At 40.8% G+C, this 25540-nt stretch overlaps 2 protein-coding genes across 2 annotated transcripts; one reads left to right on the forward strand and one right to left on the reverse strand.

The window, feature by feature from the left end:
* The first annotated feature begins 106 nt into the window (after positions 1 to 106).
* On the forward strand, positions 107 to 1718 carry FAHD1 (fumarylacetoacetate hydrolase domain containing 1). Its single transcript, XM_074158611.1, has one exon. It carries the CDS (start codon positions 237 to 239, stop codon positions 906 to 908), a length of 672 nt encoding a protein of 223 aa, XP_074014712.1. The 5' UTR covers positions 107 to 236; the 3' UTR covers positions 909 to 1718.
* Positions 1719 to 4073: 2355 nt separating this feature from the next.
* On the reverse strand, positions 4074 to 17934 carry MEIOB (meiosis specific with OB-fold). The gene is made up of 13 exons (XM_074158741.1): positions 17866 to 17934; positions 14468 to 14525; positions 13162 to 13293; positions 12329 to 12401; positions 9921 to 10116; positions 9326 to 9426; positions 7556 to 7608; positions 7369 to 7464; positions 6923 to 7024; positions 6254 to 6407; positions 5694 to 5877; positions 5101 to 5187; positions 4074 to 4202 (listed from the first exon to the last, which is right to left on the reverse strand). Exons 1-13 carry the CDS (start codon positions 17932 to 17934, stop codon positions 4074 to 4076), a joined length of 1434 nt encoding a protein of 477 aa, XP_074014842.1.
* Positions 17935 to 25540: the final 7606 nt, after the last annotated feature.

Here is a 25540-nt window from a genome sequence, read left to right on the forward strand (position 1 = left end):
GCCCGGCCCCCTTCTTCCCTCCCCGCCGCTCTCGGCACGCCCGGGCCGGGCGATTTGCTAACCCGGGTAAGGAGGCGGGGGGCAGGCGGCAGCCCCGGGCAATCCGCGGCGGGCAGGGAGCGGGCAGGAGGAAGGTAAGAAGAGAGGCGGCGGCGGCGGCGGCAGCGCGGCTCCGGGCCCGGCAAGGTCGTCCCAAGGGCGCCCGCCGTCCCCAGGGAAGGAGAGCCGTCGCGGCCATGGCCTCCTCCAAGCCCTTGGCCCGCTTTTGGGAGTGGGGCAGGAACATCGTCTGCGTGGGGCGCAACTACGCCGAGCACGCCAAGGAGATGGGGAGCGCGCTGCCCCGGGAGCCCCTCTTCTTCCTCAAGCCTTCCTCGGCCTATGTGCGCGAAGGCTCCCCCATCCTCCAGCCCTACTACTGCAACAACCTGCACCACGAAGTGGAGCTGGGGGTGGTGATCGGGAAGAGAGCCCAGGCCGTCTCCCAGGAGGCCGCCATGGAACACGTGGCAGGTTATGCCCTCTGCTTGGACATGACGGCCAGGGACACCCAGGAGGAGTGCAAAAAGAAGGGCCTGCCCTGGACCTTGGCTAAGGGCTTCGGTTCGTCATGTCCGGTTAGTGACTTTGTGCCCAAGGAGAAGATCCCAGACCCTCACAAGCTGAAGATCTGGCTCAAGGTGAACGGAAAGCTGAGGCAAGAGGGGGAGACCTCCTCGATGATCTTCTCCATCCCATACCTGATCAGCTACATCAGCAAAATATTCACCCTGGAAGAAGGAGACTTGATTCTGACAGGGACTCCCGAAGGAGTTGGGTCTGTGCAGGCCAACGATGAGATAGAGGCTGGGCTAAGTGACATCCTCTCCATGCGGTTTAAGGTGGCGCAGCAAACGCGAGGATCCTAACCAGGAGCTGGGCTGGGACCCTGTCTGTGTCAGAAGAAGCTCTTTTAGGAATATCTGGTCAACGAAGAGACACACAAGCTCTCCTGTATGTTAAACACTTCCATGGCCCAAGCGTCCAATGAACATCACGCATCAAAGACACATAACCTGTGGACCCAAAAGGCATTTGACTGAAACAGCCCCGTTTCCATGGAGGCTTCAGTCTCCTGTGAGGCCATGAACTTTGGAGTCCAACCCGCCTTGGGGCAGATGGTTAATACCCAAACCGTACCTTGGAACTGTGGACGGAGCCGGTGCCGGGCAGCTGGGGAGGGGAGCTGGGCTGGCTGCCACCTCGTGTGCTCTTCTGTTCTGCTGATGCTTTGAGCTTTGCCCATGTATTGCCTTAAAATAAAAATCAAAAAATTGAACCGTTAAAATGGTGATGTAGGAGATAAAGCTCACCCATGCTATGTGAAATCAAAGATGTGTGTGTAACAGTAAATCAAGAATTACAGCTTCAGAAAGAATTTCCTCGGGGTGTTCTACAGTAGAAAGATGTTTGCTTTTTCGATTAGTTTCACGATTCCTCCGTGCGTTTTCAAATGTACAAATTAAACGAGGATTGCTTTCCCTCCCACTCCAAGGGCCATGATGCAGCAGGAAGTGTGCCAGATGCTTGGCAGATACTTTTCTTTCCCCAAACTGAGCTTTAAATACGCTTCTAAAAATAAAATAATACAAAAAGATCAAGAATAAAGAAGCTCATTGGTAAAGATCACCAGTAAACTTGTCTTTACTTTTACTGATTTAAATAAATTTTTAATAAAAATCTTTAACTGCAGCAGTTGCCATTACTTATACAATGCAGCGCAACAGTTGGAGCTCGTAACTGTTTCCAGCTGTTGGAAAGCTGTGCTGTGTGACTTTTCCCCTTTCCAAGCTCCAGCTGATCTAACACTCTCTAACCAGTTTGCATGACAGCAAGTTCTCTTTCAATTCGATGGAGTGACAAAGTTGTAAAATATAATTTAAAAACCTTCCCCTCAAACGTCAAGACTTTACAATTTCAAAGGTTGCACAGAACTGTCTAATTTCTACCAAAACCAGATGGATTATTTTTTTACATACGTGCAAGCACCAAAGTTAAATGCTTCTATTTATTGGAGCCAGATCTTAATAACCACTAGGAAAAGTTTTGTTTTAAAAAGTGCATTCGGAGAGTCTTACGGAGAAAACGACTGTGGCCCAAAGACAGGCACCTCTGTGACAGAGCAGCACGGTGCAGGATACTGCAAGTCATATCGTAAAAAGAAAGCAGAACATGTTGCAGAAAAAAAATAGAAATTTTTCTAGCAACTTGCTTCTCCAGCTGCGTGCGTCTGCAGCGCTGCGCGCCCGCACGCCACCTGCAGTGGGTCCTGCAAACACGCACACGTCTCATCTCACTGCATTTCCACTTGACGGAAAGCACATGTAAAAGTTCTCTGTGTGACGAGGCCTGAATGCTGCAGACATAATTCAGATTTCATCAAGAGGCAGCCCAAGGAACCGAAGCCAACTGAAACAAGCCTTCAGCCATTACATCTGAACAGAGCCAGCCACTTGCTCGTAGAAGTCGGAACGCTCCTGGGTGTAAGCCTGCCTCTGTCCGCAGGGAAGCTGTGCGCTCAGTTTGCTGCAACTCCGTGAGGTGGGCCAGGCAGAGAAGTCAGGCCAACAGAGCCTGAAGTTAGGGTGAATAATTCTGAGAGAGGAAGAATTCAATTCACTTCCTGTACCGTTTCCATTTCTTTGCACCTCTCAACCATTACCGTCTACGGCAGCAGCAACAATGCATCATTTGAAGTTTGGTGTCCAGCCCTGTGTATTGATTGCTGAGCTGAGTTGTGATCGAAATTAATGGAAACATTCACTTCAACATTTTCTGGGCATAACAGCTCATACTCCCAAGTTGTTTATTGCTGCAACAGGAGAGACGCAGTGACCCAACACTGGCAACTTTTTTTTTGCGTTTAGTGCCTTGTTCCCGCTCACATGAGTAGGGGGATGCAGTCTTGGTGTGGTGCTTTGTCAAAATTCACTGTTTCTGTAGTTTTCTCTCTGTCACGTTGCTTTATCACAGAATCACATAATATTTTTGCTTGGATGGGACCTTTGAGATCATCGAGTCCAACCAACAAAAAAAAAAACAAACACAAAAAAACCTACAAAAAACCCCCCACCAAACAAAAAAAAAACACACCCAAAAAATCCCAGAACACCAACACCAAAACCAAACCAAACCAAACGCCCACAACCACACCCCACCCTACCCACAGACACAGACACAAACCAACAATCACAGACACAAACCAACAATCGAGCAACAAACCAACGATTTAGCAGGTAGGCAGTGAACCAGTGGTGATCCGAGTTCTTGAAGGAGTTCTAGCCTAACAAATACTTTGCAAGAGAAGGGCTGTGGCATCTTCCCACCATTTGAAATAGGCCAACTCCCAATATGGTCAGAACTTGAGGACTGGTGACTGTAGCAAATACACCAGCTGCAGGGGAAGCGAAGGACAGAAATAGATTTAAAAATAGGAAAAAAGACATGGAGAAGGGCAAAGTGCACATACCTAGGTTCTTTGTGTTCACCTAACAACAACTATCCTGGAGAAGAAGAGTCCGTCCTTCTCTGCCGCTTGTAGTCTTAGCTTGATGGTTTGGTTGTGAGAGGTCCCTGGTAATTGATTACTCTGTGCTAATAAGACTTAGTCTGCCCTAAAGAAAAACAGCCTCGCAAACATCATGGCTATTTCCAAGCCCCTGCAGTTGCCAAAAGTTCTGTGTTTGGACTCACCAATGTACACCACAAACCCAGGCAATATTTCAAAGCCGGTCTTTATTTTTTGAACTAACACAAAAGTAGCAAGGCAGTTAAAAACAGAAAAGCTCAACAGATCTCTTATACTCTGTTCTTTCTGATTTTCTCAAATATATTCTAAACTGAGTGGAGAAAGCTTCCATCCCCCTTGTAAGGAGTTGAATTCAGTAGAACTAACAAGATAACACAGACGCCCACTTACAGGTATCAGTACTGCAAATTCCTTCTTTACCATCACAATATACTTCGCAAAATACGATGACAACAGCATTCTACCTCTAATAATACAGTGAAGAAAGTCTTTTTCCTAGCTGTTATTAATAGTGTAATCTCTTATTTCCAGTCTCTTTTCCCAACAAACTCTGACTGGCCTCTGCAGGGTCTGCCGGTTTGCATGAAAGAACATTCACTTTCAGTCCGGTTCTCCAACTGGGTGACAAAGTAACCTGTAAAAATAATTAAGGGTTTTTGTTTTCACTGCTGTATAGCATTTCGAAATATATTATTTTCAAATATCACACAGCACATTTAATTGACAGATTTGGTTATATGTATTTTACATTATTTTATGTATGAGCACACATATTTTATGCTATATACCTGTCACTACCAAAGTAAAATACTTTCATTTTTTCCTGGAAATAGTGGTAGAGAGTGGGGGTGATGGGAGAGTAGGAACAGTTTTGCTAAGAAGGGCAAGTTTATAAAAGCGAGTCAGTTTAGAGTTGTCCTCGAACAGGCAGTTCTGTGAAAAGGGAATCCAGTCCAGTATAGAGCATGCAATGAAAAAAAGTGAAGAGCATTGCAAGTAATAGCAGATCTTTTAACAATTTTTCCAGGTGTGTGAATCTAATATTGTTGTTGCTTTAAGGAGAATTGTAGATTTTAGTCATACCTAATCACATTATTTCCAAAAATACAGGTAGCTATGAAATATACTTAGGAAACCCATTCTACCGTACAATCTATTACATATCTTGACTGGGCCTTATTATTGCAAACTGATAGTTATAACTTTATTCGTTATAAACCTACAGCCACACAAGTCAGCAACTAAATCATGTATACATGCCTTTGAAGTATCAGCTCCTTAATCAGTATTGGCTAAGAGCAATTTGTGTCTTTCACCGTTTGCCTGAAAGAGGCCTGTGTATCTGATCCTACAGGGACATCCTCTAATGCCGAAATTATGACAAAGACTATTTACTTGGAATATTCAGAATATGTACAAAAACTAAGCCTTATTTTTAAAAAGTTCGGCAGAACAGACATGGAATTTTTCAGCACTAAATATACTACCGAATGGGAAACAGCCACTGTTTTAAATTAACGTTAAATGCTAACTTTAAAATAAATCTTGCTTCGTTCCAAAAGAAGTTGCCATTTCAATGCAGTCGTCTTGTCTCCTGTTAGAGCGAGGAACTCATGGACCTGTTAGTTACAGGACATAACAGAACACTTCTTCAGCATAGAGTTATAACAGTATCTCCACAACAAAACGATGATGAAAAGAGCATCTTACACATTTTTTAAATACATTTCTAAGCTGTATTTTACCTCTTTAACATAGTGTTTGGTGTAATATATGTAACCAAGACAGTCAGATTAATCAGAATATATTGCAGGGTGTTTAAGAATCAAAATTAAGGAATTGCAGCCATTTTCTCAGAGAAGTGTAAATTCATTAAAATAAAGCAGTATTCTGATTTGGGTATTCACTCTTACATTTAACACATTTCTTCTTATTAGCAGCTACTGACTTCTAACTTTTGGCTTGTTAAAAAGTTCTGCATGTGTATATATCCATATCCATACACAATTTTTTTAACTGATGTACACACACACATATATACAAAGAACATTTACATATATTTGTAATTTTCATCAAGCTTCACAGCTCAGATCAAATAAGAACAACCTCATTTATTTCTACTTACTGTGCAGCCTAATGTTTCCTCAGCTACACAGTCAGAGAGGTAACAAGAATAAAGAGTGCCTGTGTGATCTGTCAGATCAACGAGTATGTCAAAGCTTGCAAAAGTTGACTTTAAATCTGAAGAGACGTCACTGCAGAAAGTGCATGTGTTTGACATTTCATTCACTATAAAACGGCATATTGAACTGAAACATAAGACGACAATTAATGCATATATGCAATTCCTTCTTGCTTGAAACTGTTTTCTAGGCTGAGATTTCCCAAGAGACTTTTCATCTTTAAAAAAAATTCTTCATCTTCTAAACTCTTAAGTCTGTTTGAGATGAAATGGCTTCTTTCTACTTCTCTCTTCTAGGACCAGAAAGAGCAAGTCCTTCATAAAGCCAACCCCACTTCCTTGCTACTTCTGGAAGTCTACACAATAGGAATCCACATGGCATCCCCCAGAGGACTTTTATTTCTTGTCTGGAACTAGACTAAAATATTGTTCTATCTAATTTGGGTCAGGGGAAGAAGGACAGGCACTTTTTAATACAAATTTAAAACAGGCAGTTGGCTTACCATCTGTTGCGAATAACTTTAGATGCATTATCATCAATGTCCAGTGTAGAAATGTAGCCATAAATAATGCCATAGACTGGTTCAAGTTTCCCATCACTCTGTAAAGCTTTTTCTTTCAGCTGTTCCACAGTATAGACATCAACTATAGTCTCCACTGAAAATTTAAAAGACATGTTAAGTGCGTCTGAGAAAGAAACAGAGCAGAAGAGCAAAACCAAAATGGATCTTAAGGTGATAAAAAGGAGAGAATTTCATCTGAAGCACCAGAAAAGCCCCACACACCTTCTTTTTGAAGCAGGCTTATCATTTGGGGACAAAAAAAAATAAAAGGGGACTCAAATCAGGAAAATATCTAATTTTTAACCTTTGTATCCCCCAAAACAAGTTTTTGCCAAAAACTTTCCCTCTCCATTTTTCATACTTATTCAAGACAGAAAGAACATGCCAGACAGGCTGCAAGTTGGCATAGTCACCAACCCTGAAGATACATAACTGATAATATAAGGGGTAGCCCCAGTAACAACTGTCCAAACTTTAAATATTCAGCCAGGCAGCTGTATCTTAGTTCTGTTTCTATGAACACACAGAGCAAGAACTTGATAGTTCAGCTGCGCTATGAAACTACGCTATACAGTTAAATAAAATCAAAGTGTTTAGATCCATGCTTACAGTTAACAGATTCTTTTGACTGCTCCTCCATTTTATCATGCAAAGCTCCAAATTGAGCACTCTCCTTTATGAAGCTGAAGAGAACATTTGCTTCTGCTGTTTCTTGAAAATGTATTTTAAAAAGTTATTAGTAAATGTAACATGTAAAAATAACGGCACAATTATATTTTACAACTTTTTATTCTGAGAGCGCTAACATGTCTCTTGGAATTAGCCAAGAGATGTTTTTCCCTTCTTTGCTTTACTTGTTAGTTCTACATGGAATATATGAAGGCTGCTCAGATAAAATTAAATAAATAAATAAATAAGTAGAGGCCAAAAGCATTGGTCACTACGTAACAGACAAGAAGCAAGGAGCAGAAGAAATCAGACCTCCATTAGATTCATTTATGCATTCCAGCCTATAATGATGGCTAATACCAAAGCAATACCTCAACAGCTCTTACCTGGATTAGTTGTAATGATGGTTTTTGATATCACAGTTGCAGTCATACAGTTCCTAAATTTGTCAAAATTTATTCTCACATCTGATGCAAATATTACTGTGCGGAAAAAAAACCCAAAACCCTCTTACTGTAGAGTAAGTATCACATTAAGAACTACAGTAAAAACATAAAACTCAGATTATTATACCTGTTTCTCGTGGGATCCAAGTCTGTGCAAGCTGGATAGATTCATTATCCCAACTAAGTTAAAAAAAAAGTTCATGTATAAAAACATTTTTGAAACAGCACTCAAACTGTTTAGTACTAAACTACTAAATTATATAGTTATAATTAAATTGGTCAAAGGGGACACAACTTCTTTATTACATGCAAATGAAATGTCACGTATTATCTACAGGCATCCAGTTTGCAGCCAGCCAGGATGCCTTATGTATGGTCTAATATAATCCCTATTTTATCCTATGCCAAACAGGATTAAATAAAGGACTATTAGATTGTTCAAAATTATTAAATGCAGAATATACCTGGAAAAATACTGTGCGTATTTCAAAGCTTTGACAAAAGTAATTTCTAACTAAAGCAAATAACTGTTAAAGTAACTGCTTATCAGCTCAGCCTTTTCTGTGGGAACAAGCTGATTGCTCACATCACTAGGCCAGATGTTCCGCCGGCTTTCCAACACTGGAGTCCTTGTAACTGAGGATGATCAGACCAGAGTGAGGTCAGTGGTATCCCTCAAAAATGATAATTTGATGGTTAGATCCCTTGATAAAATCTCATTCAGTTCTTCCTAAGTTTGGATGGCAAGAATACTGCCAAAACAGTTTTGTTCTGGTGGTTTTTTTTTCCTTAATCCTTGGAAAAAGATTTAAGATATTTACTTTACATCTAGCACTGCTCAACCGCTTCTTCACTGATGGCCTCTGAAATATCTTCACTACAATGCTGTTGCTCAAGGGTTTCCTGAATCTTTGCCTCTACCTACAGCTCCATGAAAACGCAAAAGGCAGTGTTCAGGGTAGCCACAATAACACCACCTGCTCTCTGCTTCTGCGGACTCCTGAAGTCTACAGCCCTCTATCACGACCTACCAGCACTGAAACAAGAGTATCAGAGCTGCTGCTGCAAATTAACATCACTGGCAGCTCAAAGGCTAGAAAACTTCACACCATAGCTGCTTATTAGCGTCCATGTGTATACATTAACTGTGTTAAACATTACACTGAATGATAATACAGTTTCTAATTCAAGACACAGAGTGCAATGCTATCCTGCTACTCCTATCCAGGGAACAAAGAGCATTTCGATCAACGGACGGCAAACCCAGTGCAAATGAATACCCACATACCCTTGCACGTAGATAAGCCACGAGTTTATTGAACAAACTATGGGCAAAACGCAAATGTTTCCGTGTAAACAAATCACTGTTTACATGCGTAAGTGGTATGGATGTAGTCATGTTTGTAAATAGGATAGAGTTTGAAAATACGGACAAAGTAATATCAAAATGTGCTATTTTAAACATTTAAAAACTATTTCAACCTATTTCCATTCTACTTATTAATTCTGCTTGGCTTTAAAAATGAAGCATGCTCCTCTTCCCGCCCCTCCCAAGTTTGTGGAGAAATGTACTGCCTCTGCAGCTGTTTTTAAATGCCATTTCCTGAATTAGTTCAAATTTCCACATTAATGTAACTATTTGGAACTGAGCTGCATTTTGCCATTCATGAGCTAGCAGTCTGTCAGTAAGTCATAAAACTAGACAATATATATACAGCCGCTCTAATGATTCTCTTTTTTAAGCCTCTGTTGCTTATTGCTGCCTTATCACAGTTGCCACCCGAATAACAATACATTTAAACTAAGAGACATTGTTATAACAGTACGTATTATAGTTAATTTCTTTACCTACTCTTGCATTAATTTGTGTATTTTAGTGAATTAAAAAGCGTTTTACCATACTATTGGGAAAGACATCTCTGTTTCATCATACAGCTTTACTTCACACCTCTGACCTTTTCTTTTGTCTGAAGTCATAAAATACTTTGGTTCCCCAACCTTTAAGGAGAAAGAGAAGCAGTCACTTTTCCTCTGCTAGGAGAATAAAAGCGATAACCTAGAAAACAGAAGAGTTAAATAAGGGGGGAAAATACCCTATAGAACACTAAAATAAACCAACCCAACCCAACCCATGTACACCACTAGAGGTTTAACAACAGTAATTTTATTTCAAGAAAAAGTGACATATTTTATTTTATAAAAATCTGCAGTTTACACATTTTCAAGTTATCTACTGCTTGCACATGCATGATTTCAAAAAGACAACTGATGCAGGACATTTCCATTCCCTTAATTTCCCCCGTCATGTTGATGAAAGTCTTAAATAGCTCTTGTGATTATTGTAACTCAGCTGAAGTGACTGCCAAGCTAAGAAAACAAACAAAACCAGTGATTCCTCTCCACTATCAGTCCCCAAAGGTTCACACTTAAGTCAATTAAGTTACCCACAGTACAGTAGAGAAACACTACTCTGTTGTGGCTTCTTCACTTACTGACATTACAGCTGCAAGCACATTAAGGATTCTTCCATCGAGGCTTTGTCCATTTGCAATAATATCACCCAGTGAATAATAATCCTGAGGGTCCTTGACAGGCAGATGCAACAGAGAAAGTAGTTTGGTGTCCGTTTCATAACAGGAAGAAGTTTTGACCACGGAATGATTTTCACTGAGCAGTAATTTGTAGCAACTAGGTAATATGCACAAAACAAATCACATTGATCAATCTTTCACTCACCAATATATTAACAGCGTAAAATGTTAATTCACATGAGAAAATAACTGTTGATTTATTCCTCTACTGTTTTCTCTAAAGCTATGGAAAAGTTTGAATGAATTAGTTCTAAAATTATTTTTTAAAAATTATATACTCTTAAGGAAGACTTATTGTGTACTTTATACTTAATTAGAATTGAAATACTGGCAACGTATGTATGTACAATACATATTTGTAAATCTTTCAGACCTTATCAATCACTAAAAATAAAATAAGTTCTGAAATGTCTGTAAACCAGGTAACTAGGATTTGGCATCAGGACATAATAAGACACTACTACAGTCAGACTGGATTTTGTCAGGTGCTTTCAAAAGGAATAGTCCGATGACCTAAGTATATTTATAAGGTACTATTAGCCAGTGGAAATAAGATACATTCAGTGTATTCAGTATAAATTTATTTTACAAATGTTTATGAAATCTGTAGATTTAGAGAGGATCTCTCTTCCTCAGTGAAGTTTATATCCGACATTTTTTCTTTTACTTCTTTCTGTTTAGCCAGGAAGTAAGTAGCGAGACAACTACAGCTATGTATTGCTACAAAGCTTAGAGATGATGAACAAGCAAGAACACAAAACTTCTAACTTGCCAATTTAATGTGCACATATGCAAAATTCTTATTACTGCCATTGTTGAGAGGTACTAGTTGTTTAGCTTAAATAAGTAAGTTTTAATTCATTTAAATCACTTAGGTTTATAACATGGTGTGATTTATGCTGTTTGCCTAACTTTAGTTAGCACAAGTGGCAAGATTCACCGAAGCCTTTAGGCTGCAATAGAGTTAATTTTCTTAGTAATCTTCCTAGCAGCTGGTTCAGTGCTGTGTTTAGTCATTTAGTATATGAAAAATGTCAATAACACACTGATGTTCTGGTAGCGTTTTCCCTAAGTCTGGGATTTTTCAGTTCCCCGTGTTCTGCCAGTGAGCGCAGGTGCACAAGAAGCACAAACCAGAAGATAGGGAGGAGACAACCCTCAGCAGAAACTGCCAGTCATCAAGGTAAGAGCAGCCAACGGCCAGCCTGCCTGGACACAATAAAGGAATCCAAGAAGGTGTTAGAAGACCCCAGACCAAAAATCACCATTGGACTAAAAGATGTGTGAAGAGCATGTGAGGGTCAGGTGTGGAGATCACAGGGGTGTCATTACCCAGGGATTTCTTTGTTCAATGTCACTCTCTGGGGACACCCAGCCCGGGCTGACCCTCCTGCTGAGCCTTTCAATTAAATTATTTATTTTTATAAAATCCAACAGCTGAGACTCTGCTGCAGGAAACCTAGGGTTGAACCTGAAGGAGGGAGCGCACCCGCAAGTACGTGTTTGTGCATGTGTGAGGAGTGGAAAGAGACCCCCATGGGCTCCCTAAGGTCACCCACTGGAAAGGGACCCTGCTCCGGGCAGTGGCAGACTGGGGTGGTGTGTGTGTGACTCCTTGGATGGGGGGTGAATGCTCAGGCAGCGGCTTCTCCTTTAACAGCCATATAATTAAAAGTACTAGAATATGACCAATTAGGAAAGAAACTCTAATTAAGGAACAGGTGTATTAGGCTATCTTTACCTAACATCTGCATCTTAGATATGTAAGTTAAGTTAAAACATATCTAAATTAAGACTTGCAATGTTCAAAGTGTTCATTTTAGAGACTACACTGAAAGACAACATATATACATTGCATGATACAAAACAAATGACAATACTTTACCAAATGAGTAACAAAGAGCATTACAGCGTATTAAAATAGCTTCTAGATAAACATGTCATGCGAATGGATTTTGATAAGAATACACCTTCCATAAAACAGTTATATCTGATAAAACACTTTGGCAAAATCAAATCAATTTCAAATATTTTTTGGAGGCTTTACTCAAAGAATGAAATTTACTCTGTTTAGTTACAAAGTGCATAACTACTTTACGACAAGTCTCCAAAGACCATTTTCTGAGAAATATATTCTCTTTTGAGATTACTTGGCCGTACGTGGTTGAACCCAGGGAGGAAGGTGGGCTACATCAGACTAACCCCAAATACTTGTACCAATTGCATGCTGCTGCAAATGGCTGGCAACTAAAGCAAGTGTTAACTTTAGTCATCCTGGAAAGATCTACCAGTTTATATTTTAAATTTACCTAGGAGTTACAGGGTTGAATTTTTCTTCTCTTTCCGCTTCCTTTGACTGAATTAAAGGATTTTCAATTGTAACTAAAATAAAACATTGATAAGTAATGTTAGAAAACGGAATACAGATACATATAAAGAGAAGTGGCTTTTAAAAATGGTTGCTTTCAAGGTTGATATTGGAAAGGAAAAGATACGTGCAGAAACTACTGCTAAATGTTTTCATACTGAAAACCATATCTGTCCGACAGCTCACATTATAGCCAAAGTCCCACTGGAGTCCTCAAGACATTGAATGGAAACAAAATGACGCTGAGTTCTTGCGTGTATACTCTTCATTGAGGTCACAAGTTTTACCCAAACACTCTGATCTAGCAACCAAGGGGAGCAAAGTGTTTCTATTAATTTAACAAGATAAAAGCACATACTGTAAATAAATACAAGATTTTTGTTGTGTTTTGATGAACAATCATAGTCATATCTATCATTAAATGAAGACAAAGAAAAACACCAAACTACTTCAAAGATTTTATTTTTCATAATTTATAAGAACTGAATATAATGCAAGAATTTAGATTGATTAACTATAGGTTAGCTCTGGGTGGCTGCACTCAGTGGGTTTGTATCTGACCTTTTCGTTGACATATTTACTGGTTTTGAATTTAAATCCTTGAAATCTTACTCCTTTCCTCTTTATATTTAACATAACTGAATGATGTTTCCAATTAGACTGTTTTCTGAGTCCTCAGAGAAAAATATAGCAAAACCACAAACACATAACACTGATTTACTGGAAAAAAAACACATTCAAACAGAAACATGTTAAGAATAAACTCCGGCTTACCACAGTCACCAACTCTAAAGCTTTCTGAAAGTGATCTAATATATTCTTCTCTACCCCAAGGATTCACATTTATAAAGTAAGTCGGTGAATCACGAATAGTAAAAGTGAAGGTGTATCTTTCAGACCCAATGTCTGCAAAAATAAAGAGCACTATTACAATTCATTAGTACAGCTTGATTTCAATCTAGAATACGAGTATAAAAACCATTATTTCGATGCTTTCATAGATTTTGGCAATTTACTACCCGCAATCTGGCGGCTACCACTAGAGGTCAGCAGACTGTTCAGTAAACACGCTGGTGTTCATGAATGGGGATGGCTACAACCCCCGCAGTAGTTGTACCTGTACCATCCCATCTATATATCACTTAACTTTAGGTAGCACCATATGAATTTACCGCTCTAACGCAAGAGAAATAAAAGAACTGTACCATGCTACATTTGAGGCATGGGCAAACACATAGACAGGGCTAATGCATCAAGCAACGCTATGAATGAATGTACATACTAGCCCAAATTTTGTAGTTGGTAGGTTATCTTTAGATGGCTGTGGCCGTGTACAAGACCGCTTTGATGATACAAAAGGCTGCAGACCACAGGCAGTGTCACTGTCCAGATAGTACCAAGGGGTTAAACTGCATAAAACAAAGTGTTTCCAGTTCTACGGAAAGTTAATGGTCAAGAGGGTATCAAAGTCTCAGAAATGCTGTCCTCGCTTTTCTCTTACAGCTAATTAACAAAGCTTTCCATGACATAGCATTATGCAATGTTATTTTCAAATTACCAATGAAAACTGTATAGTGATCTGCATATAGTAAGCATAGTCTGACTGTAGTTCCACGGAGGCATAAATACGAACACTACATTTTCAGACTATGTAGAACTGTTTCTGGTGACGATGATGACTTCCTTTAAAAATTCACCACTAGAGCAGCTCAGCACGATGCCAGTGCCAAGACATCTCCCTACCAGTTCTGTTTTAAGAGAGAATGAATATGAAGGGACCAGAACCTATTCCAGCAGCATCTATATGATAGTAGGTTCATATTGGTATCATCTTCTTCAGACCCTGCAACGCTTCCATGACTGACTTTTTCCAAAGAAATTCTAATTGATAAGGTTTAGCCAAACTAATGCTGCTCTTTCATCTCGATTCTAGCCACACACTTCTTTTTTTGTCGCACATTTTTATTCTATATATTTTACACTAAGAACTCTGTTTATCATTTAAATATTAATTTCAGTCATATATGGCAAATTATACTGTATAAGAAAATGAAGTAAAAATAGCTAAAAGGGACTGTACTTTTTCTGTCTGGAAAGCTTCTGACATCTGTTTTCCCAATAACCACACCGATTACATTCTAAAAAATAAAGAGATTATAGAATACAAGTATTAAACACAGATGTACACGATGAATTAGATTTCATGGACTTGTACTCTACTGATGATAATAAACATATTTCTGACTGGTAATCATTTTAATCTATTTATTCCATAGTACCATATGAACTAAGGACTAAAACATAAACATACAACTTTACTTTAAAAAAAAAAGAGTGACTAATAAAAATATTAAAAGAAATACATCTGTTTCTGTTTCTAAAGACAATGGGAGGACAAAAGTTCACCCAAAACATTCACAATTTTGGCTGTTATACAGCAATCTCTCCTCAGGTAGGCAGCAATATTTTTCTTTCACGCTCTCCACACAGGTCTCAGATCTCCTTAAATGCACCATGAAAACTCTGAACAGGATTTATTTTACAGTTAAGCGTCCAAGGTTTCCCCTGCTGTCAGCACCGAGATACACACATGTACATCCACAGGAAGGGCCATTTATCCTATCCTCATCTAAGCAACGTACATTTCTACAGGTGCTGCTTTCGTGCTGTCTGTCTCTCAACCAACTACAAAGGGAGCTTAGGCAATGAACTTTTTAGATGATTCAAAACAAAATTTATCTTATTCTGCTTCACTAAACCTTTATCATGCAAAAGTACCCCCATCTCAGCTGTCAAACACAACTACTAGGAGCAAACACACAGAGGAAGGTATATATATATAAAAAGTATAGCTGTGTGGTAGTGTTTTGGTTTGGTTTTGTGTTGTTGTTTTTTTTTTTTTTTAAATGGTCCTCTTCAGTGCGAGAGAAGAGTATTGCAGTGCTAGTTTGGGAATTTAAGAGGTAAGCAGTGAAAGCTGGGATGGTAGCAAGGACCTGAAGGAGGGACTGACATTGCAATACTGCAAGGGTCTTTCAAAACACGGAGTGTCCCACATCTCTTCCACTTCACATGTGCCCTTACTCACAGTACTGCCCGACTTTCTCATTCAAGCAGGGGAACCCCAGCAGGAAGCAGCAATGGGCAGTGTAACAATTTAAGAATCAACACAGGCTGAATTTTGCATCCGTTCACAAAGCAATGCAAACAGACTGACTTCCCTGTAATGATACTGACGTGCTCAAAAATTAGATCTCATGTTCCCAGTTTCCTTTGAATCACTAGATGGAGCAAGGTAACTGTCTTATCCTACACTGGTGGAAACAAACTCATTGAGAGGATGTATGTGTACAACACTGTAACATCCTAATTCTTCCAATCTATCTAACAGAATGTTTTCTATCTGTCCTCAACATGCAGTAATTTAGATTAGGATTTTAGTGTTCTAGTTTTGGCTTTGTTTCTTAAAAACCAAACATTTCAATTAAATCAGAGTACAACATACCCTGTATCTCACCACCAGTCGGAAGAACTAACATTAATGATGACTCTTCACATGAATTAAGCTGGTGTAAATCTGCAGTTTCCAAAAGAGACCTCCCCTGTCCCTGCTGCGAATGTAGTCACCCCTCTCATATTAGCACTAAGCCTGCACAGCAAGCTGGCAGAAGGAAGTGATCTGGCTGGAAACTATTTTGGGGGGTGGGGTGGGGGGAGAAAGAGGATAGAAAAACTTCCATTTCCTTGGTCAGCTTATTGTGCAACTGCACAAGCACTAGTTTCACCAAGAGAGGAGGAGCGGAACATGCCTGCAATGAGGAAGCCGGCTGTACTGCCTTTTTTGGCAGAGCATTGCTTAAGGCCACTCAACCAAATCACAAGACTACAGCATTAACACGCTGCAAGTCTCTGAGACTTTGATCTATTTCACTGTTAAAGAATAAATACAAAGTAAAAAAATATGGCATTTTGATACTTTGGATGATGCATGCTCAGCTTTTTTAATGTCCTAAACACCTACTGATCATTCTGTCATGAAATACTAGTGAATTAGTTTTTTATAAAAATACTTTATTTACTATGTGTTGCTAATTGCAATACTCAAGATTAGTTTTATTTGTAAAATAAAAGCTTTTGACTGAGTTATTGGATCACTCTATTTGAGAGTAACTGTGAATCACAGATTAAATTGGCTTTGCTGGAGACCAGGAGTTATAAAAAGTTGGAATGAATATACAACACCACTGTGAGAACATATAAAACTCCTTCTCCTAGTTCATCCTTTTTCTGAGATTTCTCTTTTACTTGTTTAAAATAAATGAGAAAAAAGGGCTAAATTGTGTTGTGTCCCCCCCCCCCAATAAAAATCTGCAGGAACAGGAAAACTTGTTTTCACCCTCTTCACAAGTGTCAGGACTTGCATGGGGCATACAGCTCTGTAGATGAGCATCTACTTTACGTTGCATGGAGAGTCAGGGCTGTAGCACCGCACCACAGCCCGCAGTGCATCCATGTGGAAGTGCTGCCTTGCTGTTCTCCGGGCTCCAGCTCCCAGCAGGGAAGACACATTATCGCTGGTTGGGCTACACAGTGAAGAGTGGGAAATACTGCAACAGAGAGCAATGTAGCCTTCTCCCTCCCATATTAAAACATCATCTTGGAGAGCAAAGAATGAAAAACTGCACTCTCCCAGACTTTTTATTTTTTATTCAACCATCTAAAACCCAAAAGAGGAAAATACTGAGTTTTACAGCACACTCACTTGTTCAGTTACTCCTCCAGTGGTGATGGTCCTCACTCATTATTAGGACAACAACAGCAAAAACCAAACTCAAACATGCATATGAATCTACTAACTACAAAGCTTTGCTATTTATTTTTTGGTTCCTCCTACTCTCCTGGACTCCCACGAGCAAAATTCTCAGCTCCTTACAAACGGACAACTGCAAAACCTGCTTTTTGTTCTAAGGAAACAGAAAAGACCCTATCTGACATGCAATTGTGAGATTTTTATCCAGTTAAAACACCCTACCATTCAACAAGAGTTTTGTTTCAATGTTTAGCTCAGAGAGATTGAGCACACAAGCGAAGGCTGCAGGATTGGGCCCTACGTTCATAGCTTGTAGTGAAAGACTCCTGTAGGTTACAAATGTATTGTGACTACATAATGCTGACTCTGTACATGTCTTTACTAACTCAGCATCCATTTAAAACATTACAAAGAAGCCTCTGATACTTTCAGACATTGAATTGTCCAGTCAATATCTACAATTGTGGTATCCACATACTATGGACAACAGCAGCATCAATTTTCATTTTGCTGGTTTATACACAAAGAAGGTAAGGTCCTTTATATCTAACAATTATACTAATGCTATTAGTATCTAAATACACATCAATTACATAATTTTGCAGTAATATAATACAGTCATATACAATTTCATTTGAGAACAAAAGTACTATGTCTATGAGACTTACAGGACGAGCAAGATTTGGATGCAGATCTGAAAGTGCAACAAAGTCCCGTGTTGAACTAGAATAAGCCATTCTTTATCTGTAACTTGAGAAAACTAATTTAGATATTTTTTTTTAATCTGAACAAATAACTTAAAACTATTCATAGTGAGAATAACAAGTTATTTTTTAATATAAATGTTTTGACCTAAATAGCATCTGTTTTCAATAAAAAGCATTTCAAGCCATCTGAAGTAGACAATTCTTTATTGTTTGTATTTGGCAAAGTAAGTTATGAATTTTACTATAACTACTCTACCTATGCTTCTCAAATAAAGGTCTGTAATTTTTATTTATTTATTTATTCAGCATTAAAAGACTCCATTAGCACCAGCCTCTGAAAAATATTTACCCTCCTTCTCCTGTCTGAGAAGTCCAACTGAATTTAATGAGGCAGTTCGTATATAAAAGGCCATTTACATGGGAGGAAAGAAAAGCATTGGTTTGCAAACCACCTTAATTGACGTTTTGGACTTAATATTAAACTACTTTAAAATGTGAAGTCATTCCTTCCTCAAAGTAGCAAATATTTGAATTTATTAAAATAAAATTTTTAAAAATCAGTTATTTTCAGGCTGCCAACAAAGCATTACTGCCCATCCCTGTGAGCTACTGCACTCTCAGGACTCAGGTCCTCTCTATTGATGCCAAAGTCGGGCCATGGACGCTTTGTTAGCCCATCTGAATACCTCTTATTATTTCATGGGTACCCTCAGAGACATTACTGATATTTAGCAAATAGTTGTCAGATTCTATTTATTATTTTTTTTTGTAAAAGGAATCATCAAGTTGTCCAAATCGTAATAACCTTTAATATGAGAGAACTGCTGACATTTTTCAGAGGATGCCTGTTCAAACTTTATAACAAAAGTCCTGAATGGCTTTCACAGTCTTTATACCTGGCACCTTGTGTGAGAATTGTTAACTATTTCATTGGGCATTAGTATAATGATCTGCTGAGCACACTAGAAAAGACAACCTAGACTTCAAAAATGTAAGCATTTATCTGAGAATAAAGCAATTTCTCTAAAAGAGCATTCCAAACTAAACTCTCACAGAAAGATATCCCAAATTTGCCTTACAAAAAACCTACTGAAAAATGGAGCCCTCAAACCTATTCCCATCCCATTATATGGAAGAATTCACGTTCACTTATGTAGGAAAGTCACCTCAACTATCCCTCCAAGGCACGTTAATATTCTTGCCTCAAAAGGAGTTAAATATTGTTAAATGACATACCTCATACCACAGCTGAATCAGCTTAAAGATAACAGCACTGGGAACACATGTATTGGAGGAAGATTATTAGAGAGGTAATTTAGGATTTAAAACACTACAGGCCGTGACAGAGGAAGTTGGAGCATGCACTCACCCCTCAGAGGCAGGGGATGAGCTCCTGAGAGCAGCTGAGGAACCTTCACCACCGCCCAGGATCAGACCTTCTCCTGAGAGACAGGACAAGATGGAAATCACAATAAATAAAAGTATAAAGCTTTTGGCACTGCCACTCCATCCCAAATCAGTGTCTGGCACCAGAGGAGCTAGCACCCCTGAAGCCAGGCCTAGCTCTACACTGCAAAGAGATTTTTCTTGTGTGGGCCCATCATTATCCTCATTTCTTTCCCTGCCCAAACTCAAGCAACATGAATAGCAGCCATCCTACACAGGCAGGGACAGCATCAGCTTGGAGGCTGGGCAGGCAGGAGCCCTTACCACAGGCATGAGGGGTCAGGGGAGACACAGACCAGCCGGGACAGGAGTGCCCTGAACGGAACTGGTGAGGTGCTCGGGATGGGGAGACAAAATGGCGGTGAGTGCCGTGGGCGGGAAAAGGACTCCATGCCCTCTCTCTGTGAGTGACCCTCCTTCAAAGGACAGCATAGGCCTGAGGGTGGCAAGGGCTCCGTGCGGCAGGTACCGGCCACAGCCCTGGGGCTGCCAAAAAAACCCCACCATAAATTCAGAGTCTTGTGGTTTTCACGTACCTGTGGACGAGCGCTCAGGCCAGAGGGATCAGCTCAGAGCACGGCACCATCAGCTTCGGTTTCAGTCAGTGAGCCCTGCATCAGGTTGAGAGCCGAGAGTGCAGAGCTTGGGTTTTGCTTTTTGTGAGTCCTCTGATCATGGAATCACGGAATTGTCAGAGTTGGAAGGGACCTCTAGAGATCATCTAGTCCAACTCCCCTGCTGAAGCAGGATTGCCTAGAGCACACTACTCAGGACTGCATCAAGGTGGGTCTTGAAAATCTCCAGAGAAGGGGACTCCACAACCTCCCCGGTCAGCCTGTTCCAGGGTTCTGTCACCCTGACCATAAAGAAGTTTCTCCTCATATTTAAATGGAACTTCCTATGTTCCAGTTTGTGCCCGTTGCCCCTCGTCCTATCGCTGGAAACCACTGAAAAGAGTCCAGCTCCATCATCCTTCAACCCACCCTTTAGGTACTTGTAAACATAGATAAGGTCTCCCCTCAGCCTTCTCTTCTCCAAGCTAAAGAGCCCCAGGTCTTTGAGCCTTTCCTCGTAAGGGAGATGCTCCAATCCCTTAATCATCTTAGTTGCCCTGTGTTGGACTCTCCCCAGTAGTTCCCTGTCTCTCTTGAACTGGGGAGCCCAGAACTGGACACAGTATTCCAGTTGTGGCCTCACCAGTGCAGAGTAGAGGGGGAGAATGACCTCCCTCCACCTACTGGCCACACTCCTCCCTATGCAGCCCAGGATCCCATTGGCCCTCTTGGCAACAAGGGCACATTGCTGATCTGTGGGGCTTTCCTGAGTCCCCCGCCATCACTGCCCCATCGCCACCGCCGGGGCAGCAGCTTCATCCCCACACACACCAGGTTTCCCGGGAAGGATGTTAATTTAAACCACCTGATTGCATCTTTTGCTTACTGTTCTAACAAAATTTCTGTATTTTCTTGCAGTGCTACTCTGTGGCAAGCCCCGGAAGATTTTCTTCCTAACCAAATGCATTCACCAGGATCGCTAACAGGTCTCAAGTCCCTGGACTTAACGCTGGACAAAACAGCAGCCCTGGAGTCTAAAGTCAAACTTATTCTGCTACACTTATAAATGCACAACACACCAGCAAGACAAAGTAAGTTTCAGAAAGCTCTGGAGTAACCATTACCTAAGTTCTTTTTTTTTTTTTTTTTGTGGTAGCTCTAAGGGAAAAAAAAATGCAGCCTGTATTTTACAAATGAATCAAAATTTATGGTTTAAGATATTATTTGTATTGATTTGTACACAGAATTCCTGGGTTTTCAGGCCATGGAGAAGACTGGAATGAGCCATTTTGTCCATTTATATTGCATATAAAATTATTTTTTTATAAAATCGATACACTTCACTTCTGTACCATAAAAAATTTTGCTCTTGATGAATAATTTTATAGCCTCAAGGTCATGGCTATTGAAGTTTTTAGTGTAGCCTGACAAATTCTCTGTGTTGACTCTATATTACAGGATCTTTCACTTCTTCAATTAAACAGCTGAAAATGGATACCACCTGTGCTCTCATATTTATTGTGTCACTAAAGCCCATGATAATTACACTGTGCTGATGACAAACGGCATGCCAGAGAACTGACAGCCTGGGTGGGTTGGTGGCTTTTTTTTTTAGGTCACCTTTTATACAGTATGATCCATGGATCTAACTTTGTTCCATAGGTTTGAAGTCTCCAGTAAACAGAATGAAGTAATTTTTTTATTAGTTCTGTTGTTTTAATTATCTCAAGTTAATGCTAATTATCTCAAGCTAATGAACAAGCAGAAGACAAACATGGCGATGGGATCCTAACCTAATGGGAAGGAGAACTTGTACAGTAGCTGGAAGATGATGGCAAAGGTAGAGGTCTTATTCCTACCACCGTGACTGTAAGGTAAACCAGGAAAAAAAAATATGAAATTATATCTGTGGGGTCTCCACTGCTGCAGAGGGTGATAAAAGCAGGATCACAGACCATGGGATTGCAGGCGTTGAGCTTGTCTAGTATCTCAGCAAGGTTTTGGTGGGACATAAGCACCTGCTTAAATAGAGCCTCACTGAACCAAGTGGGATCCTGCACTGCTGCCCAACCCAGTCACCACTTTCATTATGTTTTGTCCAGGTTGATCTGCTTTTCTCCCACCATCACAAAGCGCAGGTGAAACCCAACGCTGGCGGCATCCCCAGCCCAGGGCCACAAGCTTTGTTTTGTTTCAAAGCCACCAGAACAAGGATGCTGTTGTGTGCTGCTCCTTGCCGTCCCTGTAGCCTCAGCAGATGTCTAATGATCGGGTGGTTTTGCTTTGTGGTTTAGTTCCACTCCCATTTTCAATGCATCTACATTTTGAAAAAAAAAAAAAAAGCTGCTTTTTGCTTTCCCATGATAGCTCCTGCTAGGGAGATGTTATCAGGGCCAGCATGAAGGGATGCACCCATCTGGCCACAGGCAGAAAGGCAGCGGACATGAGACCAGAGTTACTTCCCTGGAAGATGTGATTAGATGCCGAATTTCTAAGTTGTAGATGCTGAGATGAGAATTCATCTGATTGATGTACCTGTCTCACAGTGATGCTGTGACTTCTGCCACTCGGACGGCACATGGCACAATGGGGGACAGTCAGCAGTTTGGACTCCTGCAGTTACTGTAAACAAATAACATCTTTATTGGTACTTATAATAAACCAATGTCTAACCTGAATGTCTCCTGCTAATTTACCATGTCAGCTGATTCTCCCAAGTTAGGAATTTGTAATATAAACACTGAAGAGAGCCTGCAAAAACAAAAGTTACTCAACTTGTACTCAGCTTTACTCAAGCTTTCCTCCTCCATCAACCTCAAAGCGGTCTCTAAAAGAGATCAGCATCATTATCTCCCCTTGACAGCTGGAAAAACAGAGGCAAGAGAAGGACCAGCAGCAGTTTCCTGAGGGCCATGCACCACACAAGGACCTGCTCCGCTCTCCAGTGCTAGCACCAGCCCCTGCAGGAAGGCAACAATATTAATTCAGTATTTTCCTGATCTACTGCTTGATCCCTGAAAGGTCTGAGCGATTATAACTCTCCAGCACTTCAACAGCACTTAGCACTCTGCCAGATTCAATCTGTGATTACCAGAGACTTCCCATATATGGCTGCAAATTGCATGGTCCCTGCTAATTAGGCCTTCATGAATGGATTTATTTAAATTACACTCATTGGCATGGTCAAGGAGTGCAAATGCCATTTCGTAATTCACTTAGCAATTTGTTACGTGACGATCAGTATCGTTTGCATGCCTGGGAAGCTAGTCTCCGTCCAGCACTAGCAGGGACGTTTCAGAAATCATCTTCAAAAGGATCCTCAAAGCTAGAGCAATATGAAAATATTTGCTCTCTGAGTTTTACACTGCCTACAGCATTTACTGAGTGAGGTCATTGAATATTTATACATTCTTAGGACAAAAAGAATCTGTAAAATGAAAAGGGCAGACCTGTAATTTTATGTAATTGGCCTGACTGAATGCTTTAAAAGCAGCAAATTATTAAAGGTATTCACTGTTCAGCGGCTTTGGCTGATACCTGAACTGGCTGCGAATCGGGAGTGCTGATGGAGTAATGATGGGCATCTTTAGCAGAAGTAATGCAGGTGCTGATGCAGCCAACAGGTGCTCAGTGTGTTGAGGGACATTTAATCTAAATTTCTGCCCATCACCACGACGGGGAGTCATTGTTCATCTCTCACTTTACCCTCTGTCTCCCCCCTCCTTGTCCCCAGTGCTGGAGTCCTCCCAGGGCGGTTTCAGTGGGATTTCCTCACTCTGAGCAGCACAGTGACCTCCTGCAGCGCAGGAAAATGCAGCAACACGGCATTTTATTTTAAAATGAAAATGAACATGAACCATGGCTAGTTCCTGCCTAATCCATGCTAATTCTGGCTTCTTTGGTCCAGGGAAGACATTGAGACCTGAGGCTGGTGCATCCACACAGCAGCAACATAAACGATGCTTGTGTGCCTGTGGGCAGCTCAGGCACCGAATGACTGCGTGAGCAGATGGGACCACGCATCAAGAGCTCGGGTGAGGATGCCAACAGCTCTCGTCTGCACGAGGAAAGCCCTGTTGCCGGCAGAGAAGAAAAAAAAAAAATCTTTCTTTCAGGTGTAAAACTATGTGGGACATGCAAGTGCTGCCCTTTCCAGCAGTCCAGGAAGGATGGTGTTTTGAAACAGCAGCTGCTCTCAAGACAACAAAGTCTCCCTGTTCTCTCTGATGAATTCACATGAAACTGCTTAAAAACAGACCCAGCCTTCCCCGCAGGCAGGGAGTGAATGGCATCCGCAGGGCGCGAATGCAGCAAGCATGGCATTTCTGCAGTGGTCCGTGCTGGGGGAAGGCAGCGACCTTGCTCCTCAAGGCAGGGCCTGGATGCCCGTTCATCAGCAAGCTCAATTCATAACTATTTCAATGCTAATTAATCCCTTCTGCAACATTCGCGCAAGGGTGGAGCAGGAACGTCACGCAACGCAGGCAAGCCGGCACGACCCGGAGAGGAAAGCAAGCCGTCGGCGCCAGCCCGTGCACTGAAATCAGCTCACGTCAGGTGGCCATCCAAGAATTTTAGCAAAAATTAAGCACCACAATTGAAATCTAAGACCTTCTGGATAGAAGCGAATTGTTTGCAAAGAAATGTATGCCAAAAACTATTCCTTCCACCTTTTTTCTAGCAAAAAGTCAGAATAAGATGTCCGTACAGGAATTTGCTGCTTGAAAACACTGACACGGGTCTTTTTTTCTTCACTTCCCTTTGTCTGCACAGTCATATTCTACCTTGCTTTTTTGAAGATCAGGCCTTGATTGCCTAAGATTTTAAAGCCCTCAGCCTGCTCTTTAGCTTGCCTCAAACTATAGAGCTAGAAAGTGCTCCTTTTTGGAGCCTACAAGTGACATGAGAGCATTCAGGCTATAGAGGATAACTTCTCCCACACATAATTCCAAAATAATTTTAGTGAGGTCAGTGAAATTACTTGGATTTTCATCACTTTCCCCAAGACCAGAATTTCTTCCTCCCTCTATGAGCAAACAAATGATGACTATTTTCCAACAAAACATCATGAATTAAAAAATATGCCAATTAAAAATAGTTTTAGTGACAACTCCCTGAGACTGGGCAAGAATGCTTTGGGAGAAAAAAAGAAGATATTTAGCATTGGTTGGCTGCCATTCAAACATTTTTAGCTATTCAAATCAATGAAACCAAAACCAAATAAATTCTATCTGGATTTCAGTTTGAGACTCACGATACTGAACAATACCAATTAGGACACATTGGATGAGCGTTTTCCAGCAACAAAACCGGGGGGAAACCCTTCCAACCTTCAGTTGCTCCAGTTCCCAACCAAGTCTAAAGCTGCACGAGCAGTTCATAAGGAGGAAAACTTGAGACATAATTCTCAAAGACAGATGGGGATGGCTGTAAGAGAAAACCGGGATCTTAGAGTAAATAAAATTTTTTCCCCCACCGCAGAATTCAGTGAACAGAGCACCAGCGAAATCCAAACGACCCGTCCAAGCTAAACTTTCCAGCAAAAAATGTACCTTTGATCTCCTGGCTGAGCGCTTGGCCCGGTTGCGGCAGTGGCAAGTCTCCCATTGCCTCCGAAAGCCAGGACCGCATCCAGC

This window comes from Numenius arquata, chromosome 14 (assembly GCF_964106895.1).
Source record: "Numenius arquata chromosome 14, bNumArq3.hap1.1, whole genome shotgun sequence".
Taxonomy (NCBI): domain Eukaryota; kingdom Metazoa; phylum Chordata; class Aves; order Charadriiformes; family Scolopacidae; genus Numenius; species Numenius arquata.